Here is a 19879-nt window from a genome sequence, read left to right on the forward strand (position 1 = left end):
AAGACTTCGGCACGATTTTGGCCTTTTTCGGTGCCGAAGATGTTGCTTGGTCACCGCTCTTTTTGTGGGTCGAGCCATGGCCTTCAGGCAGTGGCGTCCCGAGGCCTTTTGGTTTTTTGGCCGACTTTGGGGTTGGGTCGGGGCAGGCGTACTCAGTTTTTGGCCCGCTGTCTGCGGTAGGTCTCCGTTGGAGTCGTCCGATTCCGATCCCTGGATAGAGATAGCCATCTCCTCCTCTTCGACATCGAGGTGTTGCATCGATTTCGATGCCATCTGTAAACGTCTCGCCCTCCAATCTCTCAAGGTCTTTTTCGACCGAAAGGCCTTGCAGGCCTCGCAGGTATCCTCCCTGTGCTCCGGTGACAGACACAGATTACAGACCCGATGCTGGTCTGTATAAGGATACTTGGCGTGGCACGTCGGACAGAAACGGAAGGGGGTCCGGTCCATGGGGCTTTGATGACGGGTGTGGTCGGGCCGACCAGGCCTCGGCTGGGCGCGGAAGCCCCGAAGGGCCGCCGAAGCGGTTGTCTCATCGGTGCCGATGTATCTATAGGAAATTGATCCCGAACGCAACAATACAGACGGATTTTCGATGTTTTTAATACTTTCCCGATTGGAATCACGGAACGCAGAGGAACACGTCCGAACCCGATGGCGGAAAGAAAACCATCTAAGATGGAGTCGATGCCCATGCGCAATGGAGCCAAAAGGGAGGAGTCACTCGGTCCCGTGAATCAAAAAGACTTCTTCGAAGAAAAACAACTTGTAACACTCTGAGCCCAACACTAGATGGCAGGAACAGTGCACAGGATGTGTATCTGCAGCTACACATGCCATCGAACATATATATATATATATATATATATATATATATATATATATATATATATCTATATCTATCTATATATCTATATCTATATCTATAATCTTGCAGAACTTGTTGGGAAACCTTTAAGGACCATACCAAGTTTCAATGCAAAACACATGACAACAGCTTTTAAACTGCAAGTTTACTAGAGCAACCATGGTCTATCCGATGACGCTTACGTATGCATGAGACACCAAGTCAATGGTTGTTCCTCTACATTCGCGGGCTACAGGTTGGTCCAAGTCCAGGTCAAAGGAGTCCATTTCTGCAGACACAATTACAGTAGCTAAGACAAAGGCGGTCTCAAAGTAGCTCTTCAGTGAACATTTATCGGGTTGGACACCACAAGTTATACTTTCCCTTGGTGTTTTTTACTAGCTAAATCAATCAAGGTGGCAGTGGAGCACATGCTATGAAATTAAAAGCAAATGGATCGGAAAAGAAACTGGATGGAGGCTTTTACAAGCATGGTGTGGTATTACAAATCCCTCAAATGTCATTCTGTAGAGTTGCTTGGCATCAAGCTAAATAAAATAAAAAAACAATCGGTAGGCATCATCCTGCCCGAATCCACTCACAGAGGAGAGAGTCTGTGTTTTGCCCATAAATGTAATAAAGAACAGTGCTCAACTAGTAGTATCTTGGACACACTGCAAAGTAAACTGTGGTGGCAGGGGTTGTATAGCATGATATTGTGTCTCAGGATGTAAGTAGGCTCCATGGTACTTTTCACGCCAATATCAATTAAAATGCCTATACTAGGGGCTTATCAAGATTGGGCCAAATTGAGGGGTCTGAAGTCAGTAGGGCAGGGTGCGTTCTGATAAAGAGATCTTGCAACACATCTGTGGCTTCAGTAACCAAGAATACCGCTAATATTTTGGAATCAGTGTCACTGGTAACATGTCTGAACACGGGATGCAGATTGCACGGCGAGGGATGCTCGTTGCTGGTGAGTCATTTATAGGGCATAAAGGATCTTGAACTGGGCCTTTGTTTTCATTGAGAGACACTGGATTCATTGACGACCCCGAATACTGAAAATCCCATTCAGCCTTGTTATGAATATGGCAGCTGGTATTCGATTTTTCGGACAGGATGAATAAGTACCTGTTAAAAGCCCCTGTAAAGGGTATTGACGTACTCAATTGCAGTATTTAAGATGTGCAGGCTCCTGCATTGCACAGCCTGGAAACATGGAGCCTGAAATTCTTCGTAATCCACATAATCTGGGAAAAAGCACATGTGGGTGTTAAGGTACATGTCTAGGTTTTATGCAGACGCAGCATAGCTGAAAGGGCGACTAGTAGTTTGGAAATCTCGCCTGTGACAAAGGCACTGGATGAGGACACCTGTAAGCTTTCCCCCCACTCATGCAAATTCCTTCAGCAGGGAGTTGTCGTGCATTGGACAAAGAGGGAGACACCCCAAAGGCTACAGACTTGAGCCTTCAGAGGTGTGTGAGTCAAAGGGAAGGTCATGAGTCTTGCAAATGACTTAAGGGTTAACATGTTGAAAAGATTGAGGGGAAAGCAAAGCAGGTGCCACAGAGCACGCTGGTAGGTACATTTATGGTGTATCTTGATTCACATATTCCAGGTCAGAAAGGATCTGAAGCGTGCTTATGCACCCGTTTGGCTGTGGATTCTGTTCAGAGGAATGCTGCAACAGCTGACATCGCAATTTACCGCCAGAAAAGCTTCAGAGTGCAACAGATTGGTCTGAAACTGACTGATTTTCATCAAAGAATTGCATTAAGCGATCTGTTGGCAGCCCCACCAACCTTGTTAGAAAGTAGTTTGATCAGATCAAGAACCTGAATGTTCCAGCTCGAGTTTCAAGTACCAAGGCCTCATCACATAGTCACAAACCAAGTACGCCACCTACAAGGCGAAGTGCACCTTAGAGAATGAGCCTTCTAAAAGCGCTGCTAGCCTATTCCTGCGATAGTCAAATGCATGGCTCGTAGATTTGTTTGCTTACGGTAATACTGATACACCTTAATCAAAAAGGCCGCCCCCCCAATATATTGTATTAGCTTCAGGAAAGGAGGGGGAAACTAGACCGCAAACAATAATAATTACATGGAATTAATCCAATGTAGTCTGACCCAGAAAAAATGATTCACTTTTTTCTTACAATTTTGTCGCATATTTCATTTTTTCATAATCCTTTTTTATATACACAATTTTCAAAACAAACCCCAACAATTCATACATTAATCCCACCAATATTACAACAATAAATATAAAATCAGGGCAATTCAATAAAAACAAGTCACACCACTCGCAAATCACAGTCTCTTACGCATCACCACATTCATACACATGCCAAACACACATTTCCCATATCCCCCAGAGTGATAATCCACCTTCTTCAGGCATTATTTACACTTACGGAGGTGGCACTCTATATCTTAAGAAATCCAGACACAGTTGGGAAGAGTGTGCCACCCACTGCATGCTGAAGGTGGTGAGCGCACAACTGACCACAAGATCTATTCTGTATACGTTTGTATGGTTTTACCCGGAGTGATCCAGACCAGTACTTGCGAAAAGAGTTGGGAAGATCTGCGAAGAGCGAAGAAAGACGTAACCCTAGAAATCAAATATCTATAAATCACCTCAAACATTACCGGGTTGTGTGCATTTTTGTCTGGGAAATACCTCAATCATGAGCCAAAATAAAAATGTGAATTATTTTTTCTGGGTCAGTCTACACTGGAATAATTCCATTTAGGAGCGTAGGTTGGTAAAGTAGGAATTGGTATTTTTGTTAGATATACCAATGCATGCATATAGACCCTAGGATATTTGGCTCAAGTGACTTTAGCTGTCTACATTCACAAAGGAGGCAAAAGTTGACAAAGCTGGTATCAAAATGGAGAGGAACCGTCAAACAAACTTCTCTAGTGAGCTTAGCAAATGTCTCAGATACAGATCCACCACAAGCTGGAACAAAATAAAAAGCAGGTCATTGACTGAAGATTGCCCAAAAATCCTGGTATGGACTAAGAGCACACCTGATTCTATGCAACAGATTACACTCATTGCTGATCAGCATGCTTGACAGACCATTTCACATAACGGCGCATCAGTGATGGAAAAAAAAGTGGTATTCAGCCAGATCCTTTTCCCAGCAGCACTTTACCTACTTAAAGAACAAAGCAAGTGACCACACCACCGCCCCCCCACCCCAGCAGACGCTGGGGCAAAGTCACAGAAGCACAGCTCACCAACACTCTCAATCACTCCCTCCTACTGTATGCAACAGACGCAAACAAAGCTGCAAGCCACCTACACCGATGGCTCTTAAACTCTGCAGACCTCGTAGCCCTCCCTAAGGAAATCAACAGGGAATCGTCAGAGAAAATCAACCAAGTGGTTTACGCGAGACCTACAAGAATCCAAACGCGTCTGCAGATGATTGGAACGTAAATGGAGGCTCATCAAATCCACCAAAGACCACACAGCCTACAAAATAGCAGTCACCACACCACCAGAATATCAGAACCGCCAAAATAGCCGCCTTTCAAGCACGCCTCAACACCAGCACTCACAACAGCAAAGAGCTTTTCACCATCGTCAAAGAGTTCACGAACTCCGGGGCAGACACCTCATCCATCCCTCCCTGCCTACCAAGACCTCGGCGACGACCTCACCACCTTCTTTCACCGTAAGATCCAGGACATCTACGAAGGATTCAGGAACCAAAGCCCACCAGCACCGCTCACCGTCCTTGCACCCCACTAGATACTGAACTCTTGGACCCCCATCACCATGGAGGACACCCAAAGACTGATGAACTTCATCCACTCGGGAGCACCCTCAGATCCTTGCCCTCATCACATCCTCAACCTGGCTAGCGCCTCCATAGCGCCGGAGCTCTGCAAAATCATCAACCTATCCTTCAAAACCGCCGCATTCCCCTCAGACTGGAAACACACCGAAATCAACCCACTACTCAAGAAACCCACCGCCATCCGTAGGGAGCTGAAGAACTACAGACCCATGTCTTTGCTCCCTTTCCCAGCCTGGGTAAGGGAGAAGACCGTCAACCAGCAACTTACTGAGTTCCTCAAGACACATCGTATCCTGGACCCTTCCCAGTCAGGTTTCAGAAGCAACCACAGCATCAAAACTGCACTATTAGCAGCCACCGATGACATACACATCATACTGGACCACAGAGGCACTGCCGCACTCATCCTCCTCGATCTCTTCGCTGCATTTGACACCATCTCCCACTCCACCCTCTGAGACAGACTGCATGTCACTGGCATCCCAGACAAAGCCCTGAACTGGATCAGGTCTTTCCTTACCAGAAGAACACAGAAGGTCAGACTACTACCGTTCACATCAGTACCTAAAGACACTTGCTGCGGACTGCCCCAGGATTCTCAGTAAACTCGACGCTTTCCAACATCTACATAGCCCCACTCGCCAAGATCACCAGACAACATGAGCTAAACAGTCTCCTACAATGACGAAACCCAACTGATCCTCTCCCTGTCCGAGGACTCTGCGCAAGTCAAGAGGAATTTCCACAACAGGATGAGAGCAGTCACTGCATGGATGGAGGCCAGCTGCCTCAAGCTCAACTCGGACAAGACAGAGATCCTCATGACTGGCTCCACCCCTTCTGCCTGTAAGGACTCCTGGTGGTCCACCCCCCTGGGTAATGCCACGCTCCCACGGACCATGCACACAACTTAGGCATCATCTTGGACTCCACTCTATCGATGACCCGACAGTCTCCTGCAGAAGATCTTCAAATGGAGTCCCCACCGACACGATGAAGACAGTCACCCACACACTCATCACCAGCAAACTGGACTACAGCAACGCACTATATGCCGGCATTGCCAAGAAACGTCAATCAAGACTATAACGAGTCCAAAATGCAGCAGCCAGACTCATCCTGGACATCCCCAGACAGCCGAATCTCCTCCCACCTCAGAGACCTACACTGGCTCCCAGTCAACAAGCGCATCACATACAAACTCCTAATCCACAACTTCAAGGCACTGCACAACATAGGACCAGCATATCTCAACCACCGCCTCACCTTCTACATACCCTATAGATGTCTCCTTTCCTCCCAGCTCGCTCTTGCAGCCATCCCCAAGATCTGGAAAAGTACAGCAGGAGGAAGACACTTCTACATTCAGCCCGGACATGGAACACACTTCCCCTCAAGCTCAGGCAGACCGCATCACTGAAGCAGTTCAGGAAGGACCTCAAGACCTGGCTCTTCGACTGAGCAGCATGCCTTCATTCAGCACCATGAGACCCTATGAGTGATTATCCGTGCTCTACAAATCCTTGATTGATTAATTAATGAACAAGGTCTGGGATCTGGGCTGACCCTCGTGCAATGAGTTTTCTCCTTGTGAAATTTACAGACACCAGGACACAATCAGTGGCACCAGCACATTATGTGCTTTTGTTTAGAGCAGCAGCCTGCAGGAGGTGAGGTAGATCTCCTATTTTGAGTTCCAGCTGGGCCCAACATAAATGCCTCAATTAAAGGGCCATCAACACTGCTTCTGTTCGAGTCTCATCCTTGCTGAGGTAGCATAAGCATAGCATCTTGATGCCAATGCCATCAAGTAAAAAAAAGTTACTCAGCTTGTCAATTCACAAGTGCTTAAACGATACACTGGCTTTACTTGGTCCTGTATATAAGAGATATCCAGGACCTGTAGGAATGTCAGCTGTATTTGTACAGTAATTCCACTGATAACCATTTATATTATACTTAGTAATAAGTGCCTATTACTACCCAAATGAATCCCTTTTAGAACTTTAGAATAAAAAACATTCTAAGGAAAAAAACATTAAGGTTTTGAATCTGTCTTTTAGTTAGTATGCAGCTCATTTATGCCAGTTCATAAGTCACTGAGCTAGATTACGACGATCTCATATGCAGCCAACCGAAGGATTTCTGCAACAAAAGCAAAGATACCCTAAACTACCTTCATTCAATACTAATCTGTGATCTGCATGTTGTACACTGTGCTAGTAACAGATGTAATAATCCTCTATGCTATTACTATTTTATGAGTGATATATGGGACTAGACTGCACACAGATATATCCAAGCAAGTACTTTACCCACCAGAGCTACCTTACCACTAGTGTACCCTGGAACTTACTGGGTAATCAAAGATCGCTGCAACAGGTACTTTAACTCCCATAAGGTAATTTAAAGTGGAGATGGTGTGTGACAAATACAATAAATAAAATTGTCCAGAGATCTCTAGCCAGGGCATTTTTTAGAGCCTGTGTCAATACACAGCACAATCCAGCCATTCTAGTCAGTTCTTCTAGTCAGAGCTCATCTGCCTCAAAGAGCCAATCATTGGTTACCTATAACAAAGAGACCCGCTGAAAGCTTATTCTTGGCCACAAACTCTGTAGATGGCACAAAGCCTCCCCATGGCTAACCCACGTCTCAGAAAGCATTAGGTTCCTCTTTCCGTACCATAATGCACGGGTTAAAATCACTGTCACAAAGTCCTTGTAGAGCAAGAAAAATAACCCCCTACTAATGTGATTTCAAGCAACACCTGTGAATACCATTTACATGTTTTTAATCTTAGTGAAAGCATCGTCTTTGGCTGTCTGTGGGCAAAACTCTGCTGCTAGGTCATACACACTTGGGCTTTCATGAGTATGCATTTCTTGACCGTGCTACTTAAGACTGTCTAGTCAGTATGCCTGCAGTGATTCTATACCTGCCCATCAGGCTCCACTAGTGTTATAAAACAACTGTAAGCAAGGGGTCCAACTTGAGCATCACATGCTGCTTCGTGGTTGCAAACGGCACAGGCACATCAGCTCACATCCTTTACTCATATACATCGAATAGAAAGGGAACAGTCAGTCCTACCTAGATCAGACTGGATCATTTCCGATGCATCTGGCCTCGTAGACAATCTACTCTCAGCAGATTCGCTTTCCCTCTCATTGCACTCGTCCACCTCAGGATCAGATTCTTCATCTGGAGCCGGGATGGATTCCCCTTCCTGGACACTATTAAAAGAAAAAGAAAAAAAAATGTTCATGCAAATGCAGACCCTCAAAAAAACAACATTCAGGCTAATGTGCTCAGTCTTAGACGCCATACATGAAGAATATGAAAAGGGGAGACTAGCCACACCCAAAGCCTAAATTAACTAAAAGGAAAGATCTGAGAAGGAAGTGGATTCGATATTGGGAGCAGATTCCGGGATTACACCTCTACTTCTTCCTTTAATACGCCTTAATAGAATTGAAAGTTTCATCTATGAAATAAGATGTCAGAAGGGCATCTAGCTAGCCTCGGAGCAAGATGCCATGGGTAAAGATATTAAGTAATGATCTTTCATATACAATTCTTTTTTTAAATAATTACCTTTACTGAATGGGCTCCTTTCAGATATGGTACTTGCAGAATTTGTTAATGTTTAGGCCTTAAAGGATCTGTCTCCTCACAGTACCAGGAAAGCCACATGGTCACAGAAATTCCTGATATGTTTTACCAATATGTCTGCTTGAAACAGAACTTTCCTCAACATACACTATACCTTTTGTGCAGCACTATGCCGTCAGCTATCACTAGTGAGGTTAAAGGGCGCGGACTCTAACCTTATGTGCCAGGTAAATATACCTTGCAGGTGTGGAAGGCAAACCATTGCACGCACCCCTACATATCACACCAATGAATGTTCATAGTCAAAGAAGTGAACAAAGTTAAATGCTGTTGAGCTTGGGTCTTTAAGGTTACAGCATCTTTGTAAAGCATTTACATAATTAGATGCCATCAATATGTAAATACTACTGATGGAAGATCTCTCTCTTTTAAAACCATTCCTTTGTGAAAGAGATTAAGAAATCAGAAGACTGGCTTCAATTCGGCCTACTAGTGGCTGGCTGGAAGCTAACAAACATTACATTGTTTCTGAAGGCCCATTTTCTTTGCAATTCTGTAGTCACAACTGTGTGTCAGTAGAATCATTTTACTGGACGGCTGAGAGCAAGACTGAAGGGCCTTCTGCTTAGATGGGGCCATCCCAGTCAATCATGGTTGCCAAACAGTTGGTGTCCAAAAATGTTTACTGTGTAGCGCTGCCCTTCCAATCCTCCTCCCAGTGGGTAGCAGGAGGTTAAGGCAAGATACGCCGCATTGTCTGGATTCGAACTCTCTATGCCAATATGTTCAGAAGAACAATAGGATCGCCATCAGTCGGGAAGACACACTGGGGGTCATTCCATCCCTGGCAGTTGTCTACCGCCAGGGCCGGGGACCGCGGATGCACCGCCAACAGGCTGGCGGTGCATCCATGGGCATTCTGACCGCGGCGGTACAGCCGCGGTCAGAAACGGGAAACCGGCGGTGTCCCGCCGGTTTCCCGCTGCCCTGGGGAATCCTCCATGGCGGCGCTGCAGGCAGCGCCGCCATGGGGATTCCGACCCCCTTACCGCCAGCCTGGCTCTGGCGGTTTTGACCGCCAGAACCTGGCTGGCGGTAACGGGTGTCGTGGGGCCCCCTAACAGGGCCCCACCAAGATTTTCAGTGTCTGCCAAGCAGACACTGAAAATCGCGACGGGTGCAACTGCACCCGTCGCACCCCTTCCACTCCGCCGGCTCCATTCGGAGCCGGCATCCTCATGGAAGGGGGTTTCCCGCTGGGCTGGCGGGCGGCCTTCTGGCGGTCGCCCGCCAGCCCAGCGGGAAACTCAGAATTACTGCGGCGGTCTTTTGACCGCGCAGCGGTATTCTGCCTGCTGGACTTTGGCTGGCGGCCTCCGCCGCCCGTCAAAGTCAGAATGACCCCCATTAACTTTGATGAAAACTCCCTCTGCCACCTCTCCTCACCCCACCCAACAGCAAACTCATCGGGCTTATGTCATCATAGTAAATATTAACAGAAGTTGGCTGCATCACTTAGCAGAGGTAGTCTCAAACTGTCTCAAACTATCCCTTCTGTCGCATATAGCTAAACTCTCTTCTGCCCTCTGACTCATTCAGATAACTTGGTATGCTCCTAGTCAACCATAAAGGCACTTCCTGCTTCCTCTTGGTTAGGGCCATGTGATTGAGCCAAAGCTTGAAGTAAGGGTTGTGGATAAGACTCCTACAGGAAGCACCATGTGCACTCAAGCACTGGGCTGCAGGCCTTTAGGTGTACACTGACGCAGGAATTTCTTCTTTCTTGCGCATTTGTTCTCCGATGCAAGGCATCTGTCCTTCCCTCCAAGGGCCCTCCGGGAAAGCTTATATATATATTTTTTTGGGTGAAATCATTCCTTTTGGCAGCATATTTATTTTCAAGTTTATGTCAAGAACACTTTACTACTAAGACGGATGCAACATCTATTTCTTTGTTAACTTTAGGCACTTAAAAGGGACATAGCTAGCTTCTGAAGGGCCCAGTTTGTAGAAAAACAATCTGGTAGCTATATTATTCTTTCTTTAAACCAGAAAAATGCACTTCCTGCCAAAAATATTTTGCTCCCTTTCCCGCTATCTGAGAAGGCCCATTACTCTTATTAGGACAGTAAAAGAAAAAACATTTGCAAAAGAAGAAGGTTGCAGTTAATGCACAGAAGTCTCCCCAAAATCTACCCACAACAACTGGCCCTAAACTGCAATGACCAATAATCTCAAATGTCTGCGGTTACAGGCTCATACCACGCGTGGGCTCTAGGACTGGGACATTATATCTGAATATCAGAGAGGGTGGTGGAGCCCGAGCCACCACTCGACCAGCGCACATCAGACCTAGTTACTGGGAGGTCATATTTCTAAGGCAGCTTAACAGGGTACACCCATTCCATCATGTCCTTGAGTTTGATCTCCAGCAACTTCTGACTCACAACACACTATCATCACTGCCACTGCATCTTAACTTCAACTACCAAAGTAAGTAGAAATTAAATTAATGAAACACATGCAAGTTTTAGCTCACATTTTAATATATTTTAGCGGGGGAAGATTTCCGTTGTGCTCAGGGGTACTTTGAGGGGTAGATTGAAATTGATAATCAGTAGTTTACATTAAGTCTTAGATTGCGTTTTACAATGCATTTAGAATTAGGGCCAGAGTTAAAGTACAGTAAAGGGTAAGGGTGAATTACATTTTTTAAAAATGTTTACAGGATGTTAGGTTTGGTTTTCCTTTTAAAATAACCACATTTTAATGATTTTTTTTTATGGACACTAATACTGACCTCGGGCATGTTGGCGGTAGGTATTATTTTATGGGAATTAGGATTTTTGATACATACACACTTGATACTTAGAGAGAATCACAGTCTCGGTTCATACGTTACTTTTAGATGAGAGACACTAGGCGTTTTCTCTTACTTTATCAATGAACGCAGAGCAGAACTGGAAGGCTGCAAGCTGCGTTTGCACTAAGAAGTGTGCCTGCTATTGGAAAAACGTTCATTTAATTTTCAAGCACTGCGTGAGGCTAGGCATCTTTCTCATTTTGAGGACAAAAGCAACACCTTAGGAAGCAGATGCCCTTTAAAGGCTGCTAGCTAGAGAAAAGTTGGCGACCATCCCAAGAGCAGAAGGCACTTCTTTAAATCCATGTTCAACTCTGACAGAAAAAGGTGTACAACAGGACAGAGAAGGAGGACAGAAAGGAAGATGAGAATGGAAAGAGGAAAAGGCAATGAAGAAGAAGAAAGAATGGAGAAAGATGAGGAGAAACCATGGAAAAAGCATAAAGACAAAGGATAGAAGACATAAATAGGGAGAAGAAAAGGAGAAGGGCGAGAAGAGAGCGAGAGAACGAGTGAATGAGAATGAAGGAGACAGAGAACGTGTGTTTGTATCTGTACAGCTTGAGGGAGGTCGAGGAGGAGTCTATTCCTAGGCTGGTCTAGGAAACATTTGTCTTGTCTGCAACATGACCTTATGTTACTGATGTCCTCCGCGAGGAGCTTACCAAGGGCAGCGTTTGAATTTTTAGATACAACCAAAATCAATAAAAAATAAGGAAAATGTGATTAGCCCCCTTGAATAATACACAGGATCTGGGCTCCTGCCAGAATTATATTCAATCTACTCTTACGTGCAGGATAAAATCTCCAGGGAGGCAGTGACAGAAGCTGAAAAGGCAGCTTCAAACAAGCTTCGCTTTTAATTCAGTTTACCAAATGAGGTACAAAGAGATGAACTGAAATACAAAGCCGACCACACATCTGAAGCCTCTATCATCGCCAAAGTAGGAGCCCAATACTGAGGACGAGAGGCGGCCTTTGGAACTTTGCATAGTGCTTTTGTAGCTGTTAGACCTTTTGAAAACCGAGAAATACAAACCGTGCATCTGAAACGAGTGGAACAATCTTCAGCGGCAGGAAATACTGCTCATCTATCAAAAGTATTTATCTGCACATCAAAGTGCTGGGGCTGACGAGTAGCCTATGAAACGAAGATGTCCTTGTACATGGAACACAGTGGTCGCAAAGCCTTGCAATTGAAAGCCAAACAGTATGAAAGGGGCATGTGACCAAAAGTGATGTTTATTTACTGTACTTTTGACTTGTAGTATGCCCTCTCTAATACAAGAGCAAGCATTCTATGGAAAAGCACTTATCAGTCATTTACCTACAAGTATTTTGTCTGAAACGTGGGGCTCCCGCACAAATGCGAGGAGTCTGCCAGATGCTGTATAGGGAGGTGATCTGGCCCACTACCATGAGATCTTCTTTGCATTTCATAATACATTTTCACCATCACCCTGGTGAGGCTATCCAGCACTTCCAATGGTGCACTCACTTAGCCATGAATCGAAACTTTGAACAAGCAAGTGATTTCCAGCCAAAAGGGGAACAGTAGCGAGAATAAGGTAACACCCATATCCAGTGCTTAATTTGTGCTTGTTGTTTCCGGTGCTGAGCACCGGCACTTATTTTTGAGGGCCGGCGCTTAGTGTTCTGCTTCAAGCATTTGCTGCGAGCAAAAGACACGTTTGGGAAAGATGGAGGAAGGGAAAAAAGAAAAAGCGTCAGAAAGGTAAAAGCTGCAGGAGTGAGCTGAAGGGGCAGGGAGTGGCTGTAAATTGATTGAAGAGGCCTGGGATGGCTTCAGGATTATGCTGCCTCAGTATTCCGTGTTCACACATTTAATTGCAGCGGCCGCATGTTTAAGAGGAGGGCTTTGGACACCGGCACCTTTTAATTTACAAATTAAGCACTGCCCATATCCAAAAATGTTTGGGATTCCAGAGCTACTAGTGATTCAACATTCCCATCAACAAAGTGGAAATGGACAGTTAGGAGGTCATGCGAGAAAATAAGTATTTCCTTGAGGTATACACAGAAGACCAGACAGCAGGATTGCACATTTCTATAATAAGAAATTAAAATAGCAACATTTGGTAATATCTTCTATAGCCGAATCAGTACTAGCTCAAAGTAGGAGGCTCACTTGAGCGAAATGATTAACAATCGTCTTCTTGCGGATATCTTTGTTAATGACAACAAATTCCTTTTGCTCCAATGCGACCGAACAACTGTCTGCAAGGAGTCATTCGGAAAGAGCATTATAAATAGTACACTAAAAGCCAGCTTTGAAGCACATTTTTTTTTTTTTTAATATGTGTGTTATATGTAACGACAGTCCCTGGCCTGTGGTGAATGTGCGTGTGTGAGCAGTATTTGTATATGTGGTGTAGGTGTGTTGCTGTTGATGTGTGTAACAATGTTGTATAGCCTTCAGTGTAGGGTTGCAGTGCAGTGTGAGTGTGCTGGCCAAAGTGTGCATTTTGTGACTTTGTACGTGTCTGTGTTGATGTATGTTTGTGTGTGTTGTTTGAGACATGTACCTGCTGCCCTTGAAGTGCCCCCCCCCGATATGTTTGCTGGCTCTACAAGCTGTTTTTAAGGTTGGTGATGTAGGTAGGTATTTGTACTTACAGTTGTTGGTGGCCACGGCGACAATGAGTTAGTTGTCTATCGATGAGCAGCGGCCCTGGCATGTTAGTAAATGGCTCCATTGCGGCATCGGACATGTAAGGCTGCCTGCAGGTGAGTTCCTCCTTTTATATTGTCCGTTTCCCCCTTCTGATACGTGGTGGTTGGACCACCACGGTCACAAAGCCAGACGATCTACTGACTCTGCTGAAACTTTCTTAAGAACATTCTTAAATCTGTCTTGACCAACATTTCATTATGTTCTACAACCACCTTTGGTTGGTGAGCAGTAAAAATGCTAATTTCTCAACTCTCTTGGCACCAGTGTCAGTGTCAACAACTCAAGGTCAAGCTGAAGAGGCGTAAATACTTGAAAAAACATATTTTTATCATATGGATCAATGTCCCTCCAATTTTATTTCTATGCAGATTAGCAAAGGGATGGGCCTTTAAGTGCTCTGCATCTTATTTGGTATGAACTATGTCTAACGATAAACATCACTTCTCAAGCAAGAGCAAAGAGAGAACCTTCTTCAAACTAAATGGAAAACCCAGTCCATTAGAGTCCATCGGTTTCACCAGTGGAATGATTTTTTTTTTGTTGACCCTTTTAATAACACAAGCAGGATCATTTGAGTGCTATGTCTGTAGTTCACAGAGGGGAAGCAGCATCATATTTTTGGAAAACATGGTAGACATTCTGAAAGTGCATCTGTCTGAGAAGCCCAGCCCCACCTTATGAGAGAAGCATGCCCAGTGGAACTCCTGTCCTACAGAGTTTCTTCTTGGGAACAAGGGCGCTTAATGTCCTTTACTTGCACCAATCATTGGAAATTAGGTAAGACTAACCTGTGCTGTTCCGCAAGGAAACATAACTTACATGTTCACTGTCCAGTTCCCCTTTTAGTCTTTTTGCTTCAATCTGCACCAGCGCCAGGACAACTTCGGGCAACGTGCACTTTAGAAGCGTATTTGTTAGAAATGGGGTCTTTGGTTGGCAGCCAGGTTAGCCCCTGTCCAATCAAGGACCCTCATTCTAGTCAGGGTAAGTCACACACACAATCCAAATTATCCTGTGCCCACCCTCTGGTAGCTTGGCACTGAGCAGTCAGGCTTAACTTAGGAGGCTATGTGTAAAGTATTTGTGCAATAAATCATGCAATAACACAGTATAAAAAACACAAAAATACACCACACAGGTTTAGAAAAATATAAGATATTTACCTGATAAGAAAACAGGTCAAAACGGTCGAGATTTTATAATACAAGTTGAAATATCACTTTTGTAATGATAGAGTCTTTAGTTCTTAAAAACAACAATGGTCTCTTGCAAGTACAAAGTACCTGCTTTGCGTCTAAATTATCCGCATGGGACCGCAGAGGAGGAGATGCGTGAAAAACAAGGAAGCGTTGCGTCGGTTTCTCCAGGTGCACACAGACGATGCGTCAATGCTTTTCCACGAAGCATGGGATTTGCGTCAATGCCCGGTGCGCAGACTAGGATCCTCTTCGGGGTGTGGGGTTTTTGGATGCCCCAGAGACGATGCAGTGAAATCCTGGGCGTGCAGGACTAAGTCACAGGAGCAGCGTCGATCCGGTGGGCGATCAGGGAAATTTCTGCCGCACGGCAGGCGCTGCGTCGATTCCTCTCGCAGGAAGTCGGGCTGCGTCGTTCCGGCTCGGTGATGCGTTGATCTGGTGAGCTGTGGGCTAAAGTTCCGGTCGCAACGCTGGTGCTGCATCGGTCTCCACTCAGGGAGCCGGGCTGCGCCATTCTGGATCGCGATGCAGTGATTTTCTCACCGCAGGGCAGGCTGTGCATTGATTCTGGCAGGCTGTGCGTCGATTTTCGCCATACAAGGAGTTCTTTGCAGAGATGAAGTCTTTTGGGCCCTGAGACCTCAGGAAACAGGAGGTAAGCTCAATCCAAGCCCTTGGAAAGCACTTCTCAGCAGAGCAGCAAGGCAACAGCAAGGCAGAAGTCCTTTACAGCAAGGCAGTCAGGTGAGTTCTTTGGGCAGCCAGGCAGCTTCTCTTAGCAGGTTACAGGTTCTGATTCAGAGTTCCTTTCCCAGTAAGTATCTTGTCAAGAAGTATCTGAGTTGGTAGGGTCAGGGACCCAGTTTATATACCCAAATGTGCCTTTGAAGTGGGGGAGACTTCAAAGAGTGGCTTAGAAGTTCACAAGGTCCCCTTTCAGTTCAATCCTGTCTGCTAGGGTCTCACTAGGGGGTTTGGCAGTCCATTGTGTGAGGGCAGGCCACTGTCCTTTGACATGTAAATGTCAAGCCCTCCGCCCTCCAGCCCAGGAAGACCCATTAAGTATGCAGATGTGTGCAGGTGTGACCGAGCATCCTGTGTTTGGCATTGTCTGAGTGAAATGTACGAGGGAGCGGTCAACTAAATCAGCCAGACGTGGATTGTTAGGTACAGAAGGATTTAAGTGCAGAGAAATGCTCACTTTCTAAAAGAGGCATTTCTAAAATAGTAATATTAAATCCAACTTCATCAGTCAGCAGGATTTTGCATTACCATTATGGCCATCCTAAATATGACGCTGTTACTCCTTTCACATCAGAATCTACCACTCAAACAGTATCTGCGGGTAGCCCTAATGTTAGCCTATGAAAGGAGCAGTCCTTGCAGCAGTGAAAAACGAAGTTAGGAGTTTAACACTACCAGCACATATAAACTACACACTTATATGCCCTGCCTTTTATCTACATAGCATCTACATAGCACCCTGCCCTATGGGTACCTAGGGCCGACCTTAGGGCTGACTTATATGTAGAAAAAGGGGATTTTAAGGCTTGGCAAGTACTTTTATATACCTAGTCGAACTAGCAGTGAAACTGCACACACAGGCCTTGCAATGCAAATAAGCCAATTGGGCCTGAGCCAATGTCACCATGTTTTAAGGGAGAGAGCATATGCACTTTAGCACTGGTTAGCAGTGGTAAAGTGAGCAGAATCCTAACACAAGATTGGGAGTGTAGAGACAAGGGTAGAGAATCCCACTCTCAACTTTAAGAACTTGTTCACTAGAACAGCAGAACCACCCTTTCAATAATCAATAATGCAGAAGACTTTCAAACCTGGTGTGTTATGAAGGAAAACTTTCTGACTTTCACATTAAGTACTGAATTGCAGATATTCTTTAAAATCATAAGAAGTAGAATATTTTCAACCACCGGTGGGAACCGCAGAGCACTTATTAAAATGTAACTTTTTTTTTTTTAAAACAATTTTTCAAAAAAAAAAAAACATACCTATAACAAGCAAAACATTCCTTTTTATGTATGTCCAATTGTTATCTGTACATGCATACTATCAATTACGTTCAGCTGAGGTTCTTTTCTTTATCTCTCCTAATGTAATAAAGCAATTAATAAAGGATACTACACGCATAGTGTTTAACACGTAGAGGAAACATGAATAAGGTTCTCTAAAGAATTCCAGAATCTGCACTGCCCGCAAGCTCCCCAGGATCAGTCAGCATCTTTAATTTTATGTGACTAATCGACAAGAGGGCTGGACTGGCCACTCAGACACTGGCACTTTTCCAGTGGGCTGCAGGTACATGGGTTGTATTCAGCCAGAGTAGCTGCGGTCAACCAACCAAGCTGCCTCTTCTAGTAGGGGCCTCCCACAGTGCGGGCCAATCTCAATATTTTTGCCATGGCTGATTTTTCTTTCCAGTCCTGCCCTTTTGAACCAGGATTGTCCCCAACAGAATTTTCAATGTACAAGATTCCATGGGAGAGCAGAAAATGGCCATGTTGGAGAGGTAGGTAAAGTCAAAAGTAACTTTTCCTTCTGTATTGTGGGATTTTGTTTAGTAAGCCCACCCTGAAAAAGGAGGAAGGGAAGATACAGATAAAAAAGCACACACATCTACTTGGTCAACAGGTAATATCATTTCCACTTAACCATATCAAAATGTATTAGAAAATATTATAGAATACTGGGTAGCAATTCATCAAAATATTCACAATGCCATTCTGAATGACGGCAACATAGGCTTATTTAAGCATGCGGGTTCTGTCCCCAAAATCAGGCATCTGTAGAGCCCAAAAGGCTGTTCACACGGAAGATCTATCTTCGGTGTCTGCTATAGATGCTTATGTCAAAGACGGCATCTGACGGTCTTTTTCACAGCTCCAACCTGCGAAGCTCATGATATGTACTGTACATTTAATAACCAGCCAATGCTCGAGTCGATCACTGTAATGAAAGTTCATGAAAGCATATCCCATATCTAATCTGAAGCTGATCTCAAGGAAGAAGAGTCGAGTGAATACTTCAATCTACTTAACATGCAAAGCCGTTTCCTCTGCTTACCCAAGGCTGCCTGCCTTTTCCAATAAATCTTCTTCCGAAGACTGTGATCCTAAAACAAGCAATTAAAACAGTAATTAGTGCTCTGCCTTGAACGGATTACACCATAATTATGCTTGGAGATTAAAATATAAACATATGCACATCTGAGAGAGATACCCAGAACTTTTTTTTCCAGAGCCAAGTTGTGTCTGAGCAGAATCTCATACTATGGCTTCCCCGCGGTCTGCATGCGTAGGGGAGGGATGCAATCAACATAAGGAACATCTTATGCTCTCCTACTAACTAAGTGATGAAAGACCCTTATCAGAAAATAGGGTTTTTCAAAATACAACATGCCAAACGTGTCATAAAGGAAAGAGTAAGTTTTTTCACAAGTTTACTGTTTGGCCATGTTGCTGCCCACGGAGCATGGTAGCACCCCAACAAACAGTACCAGGGTACACACTTGGAGCTAAAAAAAAAAAACACCGAGGGAGAAGTAGTAGAAATGACTAGGTACAAACCAAATCTGTGAAAAACAACGTTTCTTTTTTGTCTCCAAGTAGATATATTTCGGTTACCCTCAGATTCTAAACATTTCGAAAACTTTCTGCAGATTTATGAAAAATTTGCAGTTAACCACAGATTTTCTACTACTGCTTGAATATCTAGGCAGATGTTATAATAGAAATGTCAAAGGAATGAGGAATCATTGGGACCAAGAAGGTGCATACAAAATAACTAAGACACAAAGTAATTTCTATCCCCATCTAGCTGGCTGCAACGAGCAAGTGTGTAAGAATAGGTATGAAGCAGGACAGGAGACAGGCTTCCATCAACACGTGTGGGAATGTTGTGGCTTTTCCCAAAGGCTTCTATTCCCCCACGCACATTTCTCCGCACAGGGAAGAACAAGAGACGAATGTGCAAATGCACCTTTTTTCTTCGTGGAGAAAACGCTTCATCAGCAGCCACAGGCAGCAAAGTCTGATATTGATCCTGTCCCTTATCCAACCTGGGAGAGGAGTTACTGTTGACCTTTGCTGCAGTGAATCAGTGACCATTTCCAGGGTGAAAAGGAAACAGGTCAAAGTTTATAATGCTCTCAAACGTTTGTGGGTATTCAAAAACGTCCAATGCAAACCACAAGAATGCCCACGTTTCACCCGTGGGGTTTCAAGGTGCTGTCGCAAGCATGCTGATCACTCAAAAAGTGAAGTCTTGAACTCCTTCCTGTACTGCTTCAGCGAGGTGGCATGTCTGAGGTTGAGTGAGAGGGTGTTCGATGTCTGGGCTGCCAGATAAGAGAAGGATCTGCCTCCAGCTGTGCTCTTCCTGATTATCGGGATGGCAGCGAGGGCGAGTTGGGAGGATCAGAGCTGCTTGCGAGAGGTGCAGGTCAGGCATTGGTTGAGGTAGGCCCGTCCTATGTTGTGCAGTGCCTCGTAGGCGTGCATCAGTAGCTTTCAGGTAATGCGTTAGTCGACCGGGAGCCAGTGCCGGTCTCTGAGGTGGGAGGAAATGTGGCTGTGGAGGGGGATGTCCAGGATGAGTCTGGCTGCTGCATTCTGGATTCTCTGTAGTCTTGTTTGGAGGTTCTTTGTGATGCCACCGTAGAGTACGTTGCTGCAGTCTAGTTTGCTGCTGACAAGCGTGTGGGTAACCGTCCTTCTAGTCTCAGTGGGGATCCACTTGAAAATCTTCAGAAGTAGGTGCAGTGTGCGGAAGCAAGACGATGAGCCTGCATTGACTTGGCGGGTCATAGAGTCCAGGAT

General features: G+C 44.9%; 1 protein-coding gene across 6 annotated transcripts in view; it reads right to left on the bottom strand.

Moving 5' to 3' along the window:
* The window catches only part of BRCA1 (BRCA1 DNA repair associated), a 477104-nt gene that overhangs the window by 267663 nt on the left and 189562 nt on the right, over nucleotides 1-19879 (bottom strand). For all 6 annotated transcript variants that reach the window (XM_069237765.1, XM_069237766.1, XM_069237761.1 and 3 more), the window contains exons 8-9: nucleotides 18126-18174; nucleotides 7766-7908 (exon numbers count right to left, since the gene is read on the bottom strand). In XM_069237765.1, coding sequence (XP_069093866.1) covers nucleotides 7766-7908; nucleotides 18126-18174 — 192 coding nt within the window. The remainder of the gene's footprint in view (nucleotides 1-7765; nucleotides 7909-18125; nucleotides 18175-19879) is intronic.

Source organism: Pleurodeles waltl, chromosome 6 (genome assembly GCF_031143425.1).
Source record: "Pleurodeles waltl isolate 20211129_DDA chromosome 6, aPleWal1.hap1.20221129, whole genome shotgun sequence".
Classification (NCBI taxonomy): domain Eukaryota; kingdom Metazoa; phylum Chordata; class Amphibia; order Caudata; family Salamandridae; genus Pleurodeles; species Pleurodeles waltl.